General features: G+C 44.1%; 1 protein-coding gene across 2 annotated transcripts in view; it reads left to right on the forward strand.

Moving 5' to 3' along the window:
* The window catches only part of MAPK6 (mitogen-activated protein kinase 6), a 56,962-nt gene that overhangs the window by 28,470 nt on the left and 13,917 nt on the right, over positions 1-14,575 (forward strand). Inside the window, exons 1-2 of one of the 2 annotated variants that reach the window (XM_054041429.1) lie at positions 2,831-2,966; positions 12,625-13,828. In XM_054041429.1, coding sequence (XP_053897404.1) covers positions 13,274-13,828 — 555 coding nt within the window. In that variant the 5' untranslated portion in view covers positions 2,831-2,966; positions 12,625-13,273. Of the gene's footprint in view, positions 1-2,830; positions 2,967-12,624; positions 13,829-14,575 lie in introns of those variants that run through there. The other variant, XM_054041430.1, reaches the window with a different exon arrangement.

The following is a 14,575-nucleotide window of genomic DNA, read 5'->3' on the forward strand; positions in this document are numbered from 1 at the left end:
CCCTGGTCTACACTGAAGCATTTCAAGTGTACACTAGCACATAACCAAATGTATTGTCTAAAGACAAAGCAGTACAATATGAAAAGGAGACCTATATATCCCCCGGGAAGCAATTCTTATCTCTCAACATGTTCACATTATACAGAAGGTATGTTTCAAAGATATGCATTTTAGCCATTTATAGTATGTTTACAAGTTACAAAAGTCCTTACACGACACTAAAATCCCACCCACCAGTCCATAACAGTTCCTTAACTTGTTCCTCGGTTTTGTACTTTTCTTGTCTCTGGTTTGGATACTACATTCCAAACCAGCTGCCCATGAAGGTAACTATACTAGGACATAGAACAAACGTATTTTGATTTTGACAGATTTTGAATTTTCCAAAGCTGACTTCAGCGGTGCAGAGTGTTATGGGATACGTAGCCAGAGTAAGTATGATTCAAATATGTAACCCGGCTCCAAGTAAGTATGATTCAAATATAAAACTTTAGGCTAACATTTATATATAATGTATAATACATATTAATATGGTGTGCAATATGTATAACATGCGTATTAGCTAACCACTGCCCCAAGCAAAATAAACTGTACCCATAAAAGCATTTTTATGCAGGTAGAGCTTCATCTACACTAAAAGGGTTTACCAATACTGAAATTCTGCAAGCCCTCCACCAATTGCCATTACTATACCAAAAAAAGTTTCTAATCTAAAACTGGTCTAAGTTCAACATTCATTTCAAAAAAGGAAAACAGTTTCTAGCAAGCAAGAGAGCACCTTCATGGAGGTGCTAGTACTCTGAACTGGTAGGTGGTGGTCCAATCTGAGCCCTGAAAAGGAGCATAAACTATGACAAGTACTATGCAAGAAGGAAACTAGGAGGGATAACTTTTAAGCCCTGGTACAGTAGTATAGTTTTTATATAACTATGCTGGGTAGGACTGTGATTTTTTTTTTTAACTGATATAGTTTGGCCAGCCCTGCTATATAACTGTGGCTCACGAGATGGCTAAGGGGAGATATGATTGAGGTCTATAAAATCATGACTGGTATAGAGAAAGTAGATAAGGAAGTGTTTACTACTTCTCATAACACAAGAACTAGGGGTCACCAAATGAAATTAATAGGCAGCAGGTTTAAAACAAATAAAAGGAAGTATTTCTTCACACAACGCACAGTCAACCTGTGGAACTCCTTGCCAGAGGATGTTGTGAAGGCCAAGACCAGAACAGGGTTCAAAAAAGAACTAGATGAATTCATGGAGGATAGGTCTATCAGTGGCTATTAGCTAGGATGGGCAGGGATGGGGTCCCTAGCCTCTGTTTGCCAGAAACTGGGAATGGGCGACAGGGGATGGATCACTTGATGATTACCTCTTCTGTTCATTCCCTCTGGGGCACCTGGCACTGGCCACTGTCGGAAGACAGGACACTGGGATAGATGGACCCTTGGTCTGACCCAGTAGGGCCATTCTTATGTGGCTCTTTTACCGTTAAAGTGCGACTAGCGGAGCCCACCTGCACCCCCCCAGACTGAGGGAGGGGGGAACTAGGGACCTGTGCCTTGCAGCAGGGTGGTGGTGGTGTGATGGTGGGGTAGTGGCTTCTGTCCAGTGGGAGGGGGGTCTCAGGGCTTCAGCCCTGTGGGGTGCTCCTGCTGGGGTTTGGGGCTTCAGCAGGAGCAGGGCTGAAGACCCAAGCCTCATCAGGCATCTCCTGCAGGGCTGAAGCCCCGAGCCCTGGCAGGTGTGCCCCAGCTCTCGAACTTCTGAAGACTGTTGTATGTGGCTCGGAGGGCCAGTAAATTTAGCCACCCCTGTAATATAGATACAACCCCTAGTGTAGTGTTGATGCAATAATAGTGGTATAAAGAAGGCTGATACCCGCCAAAGGGCTTTGGCCATTATAACTGCCTCTACAGTAGGAGGGCAAACTTTTTTTTCTATTGTAAACAAGGCCCAAGGATGTTGCTTGTATTGGTCTTCACCACAGTGTGTAATAAGGAGATACTTATTCTTTTCAAGTAATAAACATGAAGTGTGAGGGCTGGAGTGGGAGAGTATATAATGATGTGGCAGAAGTCAGCCAATCTTGTACAGTACATAGGTTTGGGGAAGGAGGTTCAAATACAGACATTGCTAGGCAATTGGAGACAAGTAAATGGGTCCAGCCAGGTGCTGATAAGGATTATTATAGGAAGGAGTTTATGGAGGTGGGAAGCGGTGATTGGGGCTCTGTACAGCACCTAGAACAACCAATTTTCATGAAAAGATTGTGAGTTTTTATCAGTTGATTTACTTTATTCTTAAATTACTACTGAGCTTTTGACTTTATCCCAGCTGGGTCAAGTGATTTACTGCTGTTCAGTTTATTCTAGCACTATCCTTCTCCTGCTTCGCTCCTGTAGTTGGGGTGCAGTCCCTCTCCTTGCTCCCCAGTCGGTTCCAGCAAGACTGCCTTGCTCTCATTGTAATCTGTATAGAGACGTGCCTGTGAACTCAATTATCTGCACCCATAATCCAGCCCCTCATAATCCACAAAACCTGCCTCCCCTCCTCTGTTTCTGCCCCCTTGTTGCTACCATAAGCCATGCCCCACTTCCCAATCATTTGTGCCCCATCATCCGTTCCTACCCCACGGGCCCGCCCCCCGTACCTGTGCCTATACCCGCGCCCTTCCCACCTGCAGCCCCCCACTAGGCCCTGCCCCCTCCCGCAATCACCCTCTCTCGCTCCCGCAACGCCCCGCCCCGCGAGGCGGAGTTGGCGCCTAGGCCCCGCCCCTCGCCCCACGTAGGCGGAGCCAGCCGGCGCCCGCCCCTCTCTACCCTTGGAGCCGGGTTACATGGCGGTGGCTGGAGCGGTAGCGAGGCAGCCGGGAACCGGAGCCGGAGCGGAGCCCGCCGTCAGGGCCGGGCGGTGCAGGAGCCTGTGCAGCGCAGCCCCTCAATGAGCCTGGGAAGCCCCGTGAGTGCGGCGGGCGGGCGAGCGGGCGGGGGCCAGGCCGCAGTGCGCGCCGCGCGGGGCCTGGCCGCACAAAGGCGCTTTGTTCCCTCCTTGCTGCCCGGGGTCCCCTCCCCCCCGCGGGGCCGCGGGACCGGGCCGGGAGCCTCCGCAGTGCGGCGGGCACGTGCCCCTGCCGGGCAGGGCGGCAGCCGGCCCTGGGGTAGGTCGGGCGGCCCCGCGTGCGGAGGGGACGAGGCCGCCCAGCTTCCCTCGCCCCCGGCGGGCGCCCGCCGCGCGGAGACTCCGGTCCCCGGGGCAGCGGCGCTATGCGGGCCCATGGGGCGGGGAGACGTGGCCCCACCGGGCTGAGGCAGCTTGGCCGGCCAGGCTGCCGCTCCCCGGAACGGGGCTTCTCTGCGGCTGAGCGCGGGGGGAAGGGTCCGGCCAAGGGGCGCTGGGAAGCCTGGCTCGGCTGCCGCCTGGGATCGTACTTTCCCGCGGGGCGCGACCCCGGCCACGGGGCACCCGCAGCCTGCCCTGGGCTCTTCCTCCGGGCTGCGCCCTCCATGTGGGCAGCGGGTGACTCAGCTGCTCCGTTACGGGAAGGGTTAGCGAGCAGTAACCGGGGCTGTCCCCGCTGCTCCTAGCCCCCGGGGCGCTCCGCACCCGCCGCCTGGCCTGAGCCCAGGGTGCGCTGTTAGACAGCGCTGGGCTCCAGCCCAGAGCTGGCTGCCTTAGGGAAGGAGCGTGTGTCGCTACTGAGTTTGTAGTGCGCTTTGGGGGCCCTTGCGATGGAGGAAGCTGTGTAATGGTAGGGCTTTGTCTCTGCCTGCAAACGAATCGAAGGACATTTGAAGGTAGACCTTTTATGTGCTGTAGTGGCTCGCGGGCAGGATAGCTTGTCAAATATCAAGTCAGGTGTAATAGGTGGCAGGTACAGGGTCAGTGCTGAATTGTCTTTTGAACATTGCTCTTGTCACCTATCTTACAATTTTTCAGTCATGGCAGAGAGCCAATATGGGGCAGAAGTAATGCTCCTGGTAGTGAGAATTGTCTCCCTTTTGGGGACCCACGAAATTGGAAGGCTGTGCGTCTATGTATAGTGCCTGGTTTTTAATAATACAGTTCTTGTCTTTCACTCATGGAAATGGGATGGGTGGGTTGTTCAACAGGTACAAAAATGCAATCCATTAGGGAAATGACAGTTTTCCTTGTTAATGGTCTTTGAATGCATCAGTTGAGCAAATAAAAAGCAAACAAAAAGAAACAAATGTGAATTAAAATGTATAGTTTCTTGGTGGCTTATCTTTTCTTTTAAAATTAAAATACACTACAGAAGCTTTGGCCTGCAGTGGGTAAAATTGAGGGGCCAAACTAGTATCTCAGCGCTTTGTACTACCAGTTAGGACATTAGTTTCTAGGGGTGAAATCCTGGCTTCACTGAAGTCAATTGGTTTCAGCAGTGGGGCTAGGATTTTGTCTAGCATCTTTTGCTTCCAAAGTTAACAGTGCCTTGTGCCTTTTGGTAGCTGAGGAAATCCTTCTGGTACCTTTGACCATCACTCAGTTAAAAGGAGTCCTCTCCAGTTATCAGTATTCAGAAGGATGATGGCAGGTACAGTCTTGAGGTGAGAAGCGTTCATGGATCTTCCCAGGGGACCTTAGATGACCCTGTGAGGGGAAAGAAGTTATTTGATTTTTTTTATTTGTTTATAAGTAGTTAAATTACAGAACAAAAGAGCACAATTTACATGATTGTGAATTAATAGAAATGGGCACAGTTGATCAAACTGGCAAAATACAGTAATGTTTAAAGCAACTGTGAATGGTGAAAATACTTTTTGTTACATTAATACAGTATTATTTTTGATCAACTTTGTAATGGTTAAATTAACTGGTGTGAAAAAAGGTTGTGATCGAGCCAGTGCAAACATTATGCTAGGTGCTACCACCAGCAAAAAATGTATTATTTTTATTTCATGAAACAAGTTTTTTAATCTAGCTATAAATTCCAGAAGGTGGTGGTTGATAATGGAAATAGACTTTAGGTGGGAGCAGTAATACAACCTGATACTTTTTGAAAAAGGATAGTGGAAACTACAGTTAGAATTTAGATGTGCAGCCAGAAGCCTGACTGAATATATGCTCTTGTTATCAGTCTTTTTATATTTATTCTTGAGACTCTGGTTGAAAATCATGTCCCAGTAAAGCAACAAATTTACAGCCACCTTGCAAAATTGCTATTATCAGAGTTTACCAATTGAAGCTTCTGTGTGAAATGTTGACTATTGCATGAAATTACAATAATGGGGCCTCTAAATATTGGTGTTTGTGCGAAAAAGAAAAATGCATTTTTTTATATCTGTCCATTAGTTTTGAGAGTAAACTAATAGTAACATCTGCTGACTCTCAGCATAGTTCCCTAAACCATATAGGGAGTAGTAAGTAGGAGGGTTTAGAAAAGCAGCAATTCCGTGATGACTCATTCTGCCTACTGACTGCAACGTGGCTAATCTAAAAATATATATATATAATGTGCACCGAATCTTTTACAGTTTAAGGGACAGGGCATATCAGGTTGTGTAATAGCTTTCTTTAGTGACTCTTTCTTAGTCTTGTATTTTCCATATGAGTAACTATTCTAGCTGTAACTAAATGATTACATAATTAAAATTAGCTGGTTTTTTTTCAGTAACTGGGATCCCTGGAAAAAAAACAACAACAAATATCTAGTGTAATTCTTTACAGCAGTGTCTTATTGTCTGTAGCATTTATTATATTTAAATGTAAAGATTGATGTAGTTAGTGTGCAGTCGGGGAGAAATTGGAGAGATTTTAAAGGACCTTTTGCAAACTGAATTAAGCTTCATGACGTTGCTTGTGTTAATGTTCTGCTTGGCTGACAATTTCAAGGAAGATGGTCTGGCAGGTGACTTCTGAAAAAAACAATTTTGTTTGGCCAAAACTAACCTTCCTGTAAAACATGGCTGTACAAAGATGGTAATCCCTTCGTTCATTTACTTGAAATTTATTTGGGGGGGGGGAGGGCTGGAGTTGTAAGAGTCCTACTTAGTGTGATCACCTTAAGTAGTACTTGGTATCACAAATAGTCTAGCTAAAACTACAGTACTGTACTTAAGTAGTTCTATTCAATATGTATAAGGGGGCAGAATCTGGCCCTTAGTCTCTTATACAATGCACTCCTTGTATAAGAATCACAGATGTCCTGGATGATTTGATTATTATGAGCGGTTTATTTTTGCAAGCAGAGTATAGATTAGTATAGGAATGACTTTGTCCCAATGGTTTTGATCACTAGGTGGGGTTGATTCTTATACCAGTGATACTTACAAATAGAGTGCACTGTACTGTGTCCTATACTGCACTATATTTAGCATGAAGATATCTTTTATACATGCTGCATTCTCAAATATTTATAGCTGTTCAGTGTATCTGTGTCGCAACTTGAAAAAAGAATTAGTAACTGCAGATAGCTACTTGAAAAGCAATCTTTTTTTTATATTTATCCTTTTATACGGAGTCTCAAGACAGGGAATTGGACTGACTCTTCAAAATGTAGGCCTTGTATTGTATATGAGATCCAGATTTGACTGACTTGTGTTTAATAAATGTCATTCTTGGCAAGTTTGAACTCTTATTAAAAACTTCAATTTTATGTGTAAAAACATAAAAGGCACGATTGAAACTGTAAATTTGTTACCGTTCGGAGAAAAACAAACTTGCATCACCATTTGAGGTTACTTTGAGGTTGGAGTGGGAAGGGCCTAATAAGTTCCAGATAACTTATTGTCCCTTCACTCTGACAAGAGCATACAATAATTACTTTAAACCCAACTTTCCTTAATCTTTTTTCCTCCCCTTCACTTCTTATGGTCCAATAAAACACTGTACTTATTAACTCGTCTGGGAAAACAGTTTTATGCGGTGTTGCTGCTTAACCAGCCGCTAGAGGAGGCAAAAGTATGATGAAACCTGGATTCCTGGAAGAGAATAGCTTGCAACTGCCAGTTTTTATCCAGAGCCAATCCAAGAGGTGATTGCAGTGAGCACATTACGGAATTTGAGCAGAGTGATGAACTGTTAAAAAAGCTATCAAGCTAGTCCTTAATGTATTTACCTTCTAGGTGGAAGATGTGCAGAAGAGAAAAGATAATAGGGAATTAATGATTAAGGGCAAATTTTCTGGATTTTTGTTTGCTGAAAACTTTATTATAGTCAGAATTGTGGCTCATCTTCCTCTTACTCATTGGTGTGAGCTATGTTTATGTGGTGATAAAGACCTTGAGTATCTCCACCACATTATTAGAAGCCACCGTGTGTGTGTACACGTACACACACACACACACACATATATATATATATATATATATATATAATAAAATTTTACATTTTGGACTAGGGTGACTTATAGCATATTTTACACTGTTGTTGTAACCGTATTGGTCCCACGATATTAGAGAGGCAAAGTGGGTGAGGTAATATCTTTTATTGTACCAGCTGCTGTTGGTGAAACAGACATGCTTTTGAGTTTACATAATCTCTTCTTCACATCTGGGAAAAGGTACCCAGAGTGTCACAGCTCAATACAAGATTGAACAGATTGTTTAGCATAAGGAGTTAACATGTTGTAAGAGATCATTCAAGGTGATGTGGGCAGTTAACATCACTGCAGTTGTAGGACAAAGAGGGTTATAACATGGTAGTCCAGTGAGTTAGTTCCTACAAAAGAACCATGTTAAGGCGCACTAACTGCAAGACACCTTTCAAATGGTTGAATGGTTGTATATCTATTTATCTGAAGTGCTTCCGTGGCTCCCATTGCTGTTGTATCTGAGTGCCTCGCAATCTTTAATATAGTTATCTTCTCAGCACTTTATGATGTAGGGAAATACTTCTGTTCCTATTTTACAGGTGGGGGAACTGAGGCCTAGAAAGTCTAGTGACTTGACTATGGTCACAGAGGAAGTCTGTGTATTAATGTTTAACTCTCCGGTGTGATACATGCCATCATGTGCCAAACTGGATACCATCAGATTAGGCCTGAATAAAGACTGGGAGTGGTTGGGTCATTACAAAACCTAAACTTTATTTCCCCAATACTAATTTCTCTCTACTGTTACTCACACCTTCTTGGCAACTGTCTGTAATGGGCCACTCTCTTACCACTTCAGAAGTTATTTTTCCTCCCTTGGTATTCTTCCAGGGTTTTGGCCACCCCAAGCAGTCAAAAAAAAAAAAAAAAAATCCATGATTTGCGGTGGCAGTTCGGCGGGAGGTCCTTCGCCCCGAGGCAGAGTGACGGACCATCCTTCAAACTGCTGCCGAATACCTGAACATGCCACCCCTCTCTGGAGCGGCCGCCCCAAGCACCTGCTTGACAAGCTGGTGCCTGGAGCCGGCCCTGTATCCTGTTGTTAATTGATTTATCTCATTAAACTGACCTCACACTTGGTAAAGCAACCCCCATCCTTTCATTTATTTATACCTGCTCCTGTATTTTTCACTTCATGCATCTGATGAAGTGGGTTCTAGTCCATGAAAGCTTATGCCCAAATAAATTTGTTAGTCTCTAAAGTGCTACAAGGACTCCTCATTGTTTTTGCTGATAGACTTAACATGGCTACCATTCTGAAACCTATCTCTCCAGTGTTTTTTCATTCTTCCTTTTCAGGTAGCCTGACTTATATTTCCTTTGTTTTCATTTTAACAGAGTTCTTATGAAAATTGTCTTAGTGTGTCATGCAGAGGAAGGATATTGCATGACCGGATATGATATTTTTAATGGGATTAGGAATGAGACTTGGGGAGAGAAGGAATTCTTCTTCAACTTCCTTTTCACATAAAGTTAATACAGCTGCTTTTGCTGCTTTTTGACGTTCTTTAGTGTTGTCACGTCCGTGCAAACCATGAAATGATGATGGGAAGATAAGCAGATTTTGCTTGCTACCTCTGTTTCCTAGCTAAAGGACTGACCAAGTATCTTCTTTCCTATTCCTGTCCTGTTCAGTGAAACATACTAAAGTATGGACTCTGGACGCAGTATCAAACAGGGTTTGAGAGAGTCTATTGCCTGCACATAGAAAAAATCGGAGCAGTGACATGACAACGGTGTTACTTATGGGGGAAAAAAGACCCTAAAGAATGGAAATAATAAAATTTTAGGAGTACATATGTAGATGACGTTGGATCTTGAGTTAATGAAAGATTTGAATGAATTAAAGTTTAAAAATGATCCTTCCAGAACAGTTTTAGAAATGTATAAAGGAAAGGTAACCCTCAGTGAGTTGAATTGATTTGTGGGGAGTAATCTGACTGAGATTTCCTGTTAGATTGTGTAGATGAATTGCCTGGTGACAAAATGAAGCTGTCTTTGCAAATGACTGTCATTTTATTACTGATGTACATCACAAATTCCTCTAAGGTAAAAGCAAATTGAATTAACAATCAAGGTGTTAGGAAGATAGTTGACTACACCTTAGGCCAATTAATACTAGAATATAACCTATTTCCTACATGTAAAAGTTGTCCTCTCCATAGGAAAGGTCCTCATATATTCTGTTATAAACTAAAAATGGACTTTGGGGCACAAGAACTAGTGTTTAGAAATTTTACGTACAGCAGGTCAATTTTAGAGGGTTAACATAAATTATTGCTTGAATGATTTCTCAGTATTCCATTCAATTTATGAGCCCTAAAAAACACTTAATCTGTTTATGGTTAAGGTTACTCAAATTCCTCAGAATTCACTAAAATAATTTTAAGGCTACACTCACACACCATACAATACGTCATCAAAAACTAGCCCACCACTCTCACAAAATTTAACTGCATCAATATATAAATACCTTCTAACTAGCGCTGTCGCACGATTACTTTTACTAATCGCACGATTACTTTTACTAATCGCACGATTACTTTTACTAATCGCACGATTAAAAAGAAAAAATACCATTCCAGAAGAATTGTGTCCATGCTGATGATGGATTCTGCTCGATAACGATCCAAAGCAGTGCGGACTGACGCATATTCATTTTCATCATCTGAGTCAGATGACCCCAGCAGAAGGTTGATTTTGTTTTTTGGTCGTTCGGGTTCTGTAGTTTCTGCATCGAAGTGTTGCCCTTTTAAGACTTCCGAAAGCCTGTGCCACATCTTATCCCTTCCAGATTTTGGACGGCACTTCAGATTCTTAAACCTTGGGTTGAGCTATCTTTAGAAATCGCACATTGGTACCTTCTTTGCATTTTGTCAAATCTTGAGTGAAAGTGTTCTTAAAATGAACAACGTGTGCTGGGTCATCATCCGAGACTGCTATAACGTGAAATGTATGGCAGAATGCGGATAAAACTGAGCAGGAGACATACAATTCTCCCCCAAGGAGTTCAGTCACAAATTTAATTATCACATTTTTTTTAATGAGCGTCATCAGTATGGAAGCATGTCCTCTGGAATGGTGGTTGAAGCACGAAGGGGCATACGAATGTTTAGCATATCTGGCACATAAATGCCTTGAAATGTTGGCTATAAAAGTGCTATGCAAATGCCTGTTCTCACTTTCAGGTAGCACTGTAAATAAGAAGTGGGCAGCATTATGTCCCGTAAATGTAAACACACTTGTTTGTCTTAGTGATTGGCTGAACATGAAGTAGGGCTGAGTGGACTTGTAGGCGCTAAAGTTTTACATTGGGTTTTTTTTTAGTGCAATTATGTAACAAAAATCTACATTTCTAAGTTGCACTTCCATGATAAAGAGACTTTACCTCATGCAAGTACTGTAGTGCATTGAAAAATACTATTTATGTTTATCATTTTTACAGTGCAAATATTTGTAATAAAAATAATATAAAGTGAGCACTGTACACTTGGTATTTTGTGTTATAATTGAAATCAGTATATTTGAAAATGTAGAAAAACATCCAGAAATATTTAATACATTTCAACTGGCATTCTATTGTTGAACAGTGCGATTAATCTCAAATAATTTTTGAGTTAATTGCTTGAGTTAACTGCTATTAATCGACAGCCCTACTTCTAACACATTCAGTTCAGCGGTTGCAGTGGCTTTAATGCTCGGTACCAGGTTCCCAGTGGTGCTGTCCATACCGGGCCCGTACTCGGAAGGGGCTCATTATGCTTGCCAGGTATAGGCGTCATGGGAGTCTTTCGTTTGGGGAGGCTACGCGAAAGCGCCCTAGAAATCCTGGGGGGGGAGGGGGGAAAGGAGCTGCCGTTCCTGGACAGTTGCTTCTCTTCTCTCCTCTCCTCCCCCCTCCCCTCCCACGGCCCCTGCTGCCCACCACTCGCTCCTCTCCACTCCCTTCCCCCCCCTTCACTCGCCCTTGAGGCAGGAAAAAGTGATAGGGCCATGGTCCCCTGGTTCCCCCGTTCCAGTTCCCCTTATCTCTATATGTGAATACCATGTCAGATAGAAATTTCAATTGCTGTAAAAGATCCAATACATTGTAAGAGCCCAAGAAACATGAATGTGTCATCCAATGATCACACATTCCAAAAAGGCAAATGATACAAACGAGTAAGGGATGCTCCCGAGGGAATTCTGCACCAAAAAAATAAATACAAATTCTGTGCATAATATTTTAAAATTCTGCATATTTTATTTGTCAGTAAATGTGGATGCTCCAGTATGGCAGTGGGGAGCACAGGCCACTGGCTGCAGTGAGGTGGGTGATCACCCTGCAGCCTGCCCCACCCTCAACACACAGATTCAGCAGTGAGGCTGCACCCGACCTGACACAGCACAAGGGCTATGCATGTCCCAGAAACACCCTGGGGGCCCTGCCCCTCCACCCTAGGTGCACCAAGATACTAAGGAAGAGGGACAGTGTGTCTCATGCATGCCCAGCTCTGGCCCCCGATCCAGGTGTGAGGCAAGCAGGCTCAGCCCACCAGGATCCAAGTGTGGAAGGTCTTAGTGTGGGGAGATCCAGTTATGGGGTGAGAGGGTTCTGTGTGGGGCAATCTGGGTGCGGGTGGCTCGGTGGGGACTGGGTGCAGGGAGGGTTGGGTTAAGGGAGATCTGTGCATGGGCTCGTTGCAGGATTCTGAGTGCAGGGGGAATGGGAATCTGCAGGGGGGTCTGGGTGAAGGTGGTTGGAGCTCAGAAGGAAGGGGTCTGGGTGTGGAGGAATGGGACTCGGCAGGTCTGGGTGTGGGGGCTCCGCGATGGGGTGGGGGGGAAGTGGGGCTCAGTGTGGTGGGGGTCTGGGTATAGGGGAAATGGGGCTCGGTGGGGTAAGGGTCTGAGTGCAACTGGTTGGGGCTCGTTGGAGACTGTGTCTTGGTGCAGGGTGGGAGTCCGGGTGTAGGGGCTCAGCAGGGAGTCTGGAGGGGGGGGCTCAGTGAGATGGGGGTTTGGGTGCTTGGGGCTCGGTGGAGGGGTTCTGGGTGGGGGGGGAGGCTAATGTCACTTCATCCTCAAAGAGCATAAAAAGTATGCATTATTTCTAGTTCTACAATTATGGTGGTGGTCCTTTTTGTGGTTACAGGTGATGTGCTCAAATAATGACCTACAACTTGTCTGAAGCAGTCTGAAAGTCTTTTTTGTATAGAAACACTGACCTATTTTCTTTCTTTCTTTTTCTTTCTCTCTCTCTCTCTCTCTCTCCTTTTTTTTATTATTTATTTATTTCCCCTCCAGGTTGTCACGAAATAAAATGGATGGTAGCTTTGATTGTGATTGTGGTGAGCTGGAGCCACCTGATCATTAACAGAAGGCATCTTTTGTAAATCAAGATCTGCCAGTTTCCTGTTTAACTAGACTGTAAACAAAGGAGGAAGAAAAGGAAGAAAAAACATAGTGCTTACCAGCACCATAGAATGACGCTGCTCAGGACCAGTCCAACACTGAATGTATCTGCACTGTGAGGAGGAGGATGTTAATAGAAGTCTATTATGTGCATATTTATTCACATTTTTGTTAAATGTTACCCAGTTGCATGGTAGAGCTGAGTGCATAGTATGTCATTTCATTTCGTTTGAGTTTCTTGTGAGTATTTTCTTTAATGTCTGCAGAGATTCTGCACCTTTCTTGAACTATGAATGCTGCAATCTTTCTATCTTATGCTCAGTTTGAGTTATAGCGTTGGTCAGCTCTAAATATAAGGGGACACAACAGGCCTGGTTGGCTAATAATGCAATGAGTGTGTCAAAAAAACATATTGCAGTCAAAGCCGAGTTTTTCTTCTCCCTTTCTGTAAGATCTTTCCTTCAGATACCAGTGGAAGAGTGTCTACGTATTACAGAAGCTTGGTAGCTTAAGAGGAAAAAGAAACGTGAAGAATTTCAAAATGGCAGAAAAGTTTGAAAGTCTCATGAACATTCATGGTTTTGATCTGGGCTCTCGATATATGGACTTGAAACCACTGGGCTGTGGTGGAAATGGCTTAGTTTTTTCTGCTGTCGATAATGACTGTGATAAAAGAGTGGCTGTCAAGAAAATTGTCCTCACAGATCCTCAGAGTGTTAAACATGCTCTACGTGAGATTAAAATTATTAGAAGACTTGACCATGATAACATTGTGAAAGTATTTGAAATTCTTGGTCCCAATGGAAGCCAGTTAACGGATGATGTGGGCTCCCTTACGGAACTGAACTGTGTTTACATTGTTCAAGAGTACATGGAGACCGATCTGGCTAACCTGTTAGAGCAGGGCCCTTTACTGGAAGAACATGCCAGGCTTTTCATGTACCAGCTGCTACGTGGGCTCAAGTATATTCACTCTGCAAATGTTCTGCACAGAGATCTCAAACCAGCTAATCTTTTCATTAATACTGAAGACTTGGTGCTGAAGATTGGCGACTTTGGTCTTGCACGGATCATGGATCCTCATTATTCCCATAAGGTTTGTGGAGAGATGGATTCACTTTTTAAAAAGTGATATCCCAATAGCCTATCCATCTTAGAATGGTCTCTCTTTGTCTAGGTACTTTAGTAGTATTCATCATTATAATATAAGTGCTTGATGGGCAGGGTTGGTGCAAGAGGAAAGTTTCTTAAGCCTATCCTGGATTGGTAACGGACTTTCCCTCACAGTATTTTACAAAGTTGTAGCATTTGCTGCTTGGCTAAGAACGCTGGCAGAGAGAGGCTATGTCTACACTGCGTACTTTTCAACGGCGCAGCAGTGTAGCTGCAGCCGCGCCATTGTAAGGTGCGCTGTGTAGCTCTCTCCCAGCGGCATAATAGAGCCACCTCCAACAAGGGGTGATAGCTTTGTCGCTGAGAGTGCAGCTCCCACCGATGAAACGCTGTCCACCCTGGCGCTATTGTCGTTAAAACACTTGTCATTGGGGGAGGGGGAGTGTTTTTTTTCCACACCTCCTGAGTGAGACACATTTTGATGAAAGTGCTAGTGTAGGCATAGCCCAAGTTAAAATGTCATTATCTCCGTAGGTGGGCATTAATGGCTGGTAGTGTACCATGAATGTCTTGCCTTCAGCCCCAAAAACATTGAGATTTTTCACCTCTGATGGCTTTGTATCTCATCTGGTCTCTTGAAAGTTCTGAGCACGCTACTTTAGTTAACTAAGGCCTTGGCTACGCTGGCGCTGTACACAGCTGTAACTTGCTGCGCTCAGGGGTGTGAACC

The sequence above is a fragment of the Malaclemys terrapin genome, chromosome 10 (assembly GCF_027887155.1).
Source record: "Malaclemys terrapin pileata isolate rMalTer1 chromosome 10, rMalTer1.hap1, whole genome shotgun sequence".
NCBI classification, from domain to species: domain Eukaryota; kingdom Metazoa; phylum Chordata; order Testudines; family Emydidae; genus Malaclemys; species Malaclemys terrapin.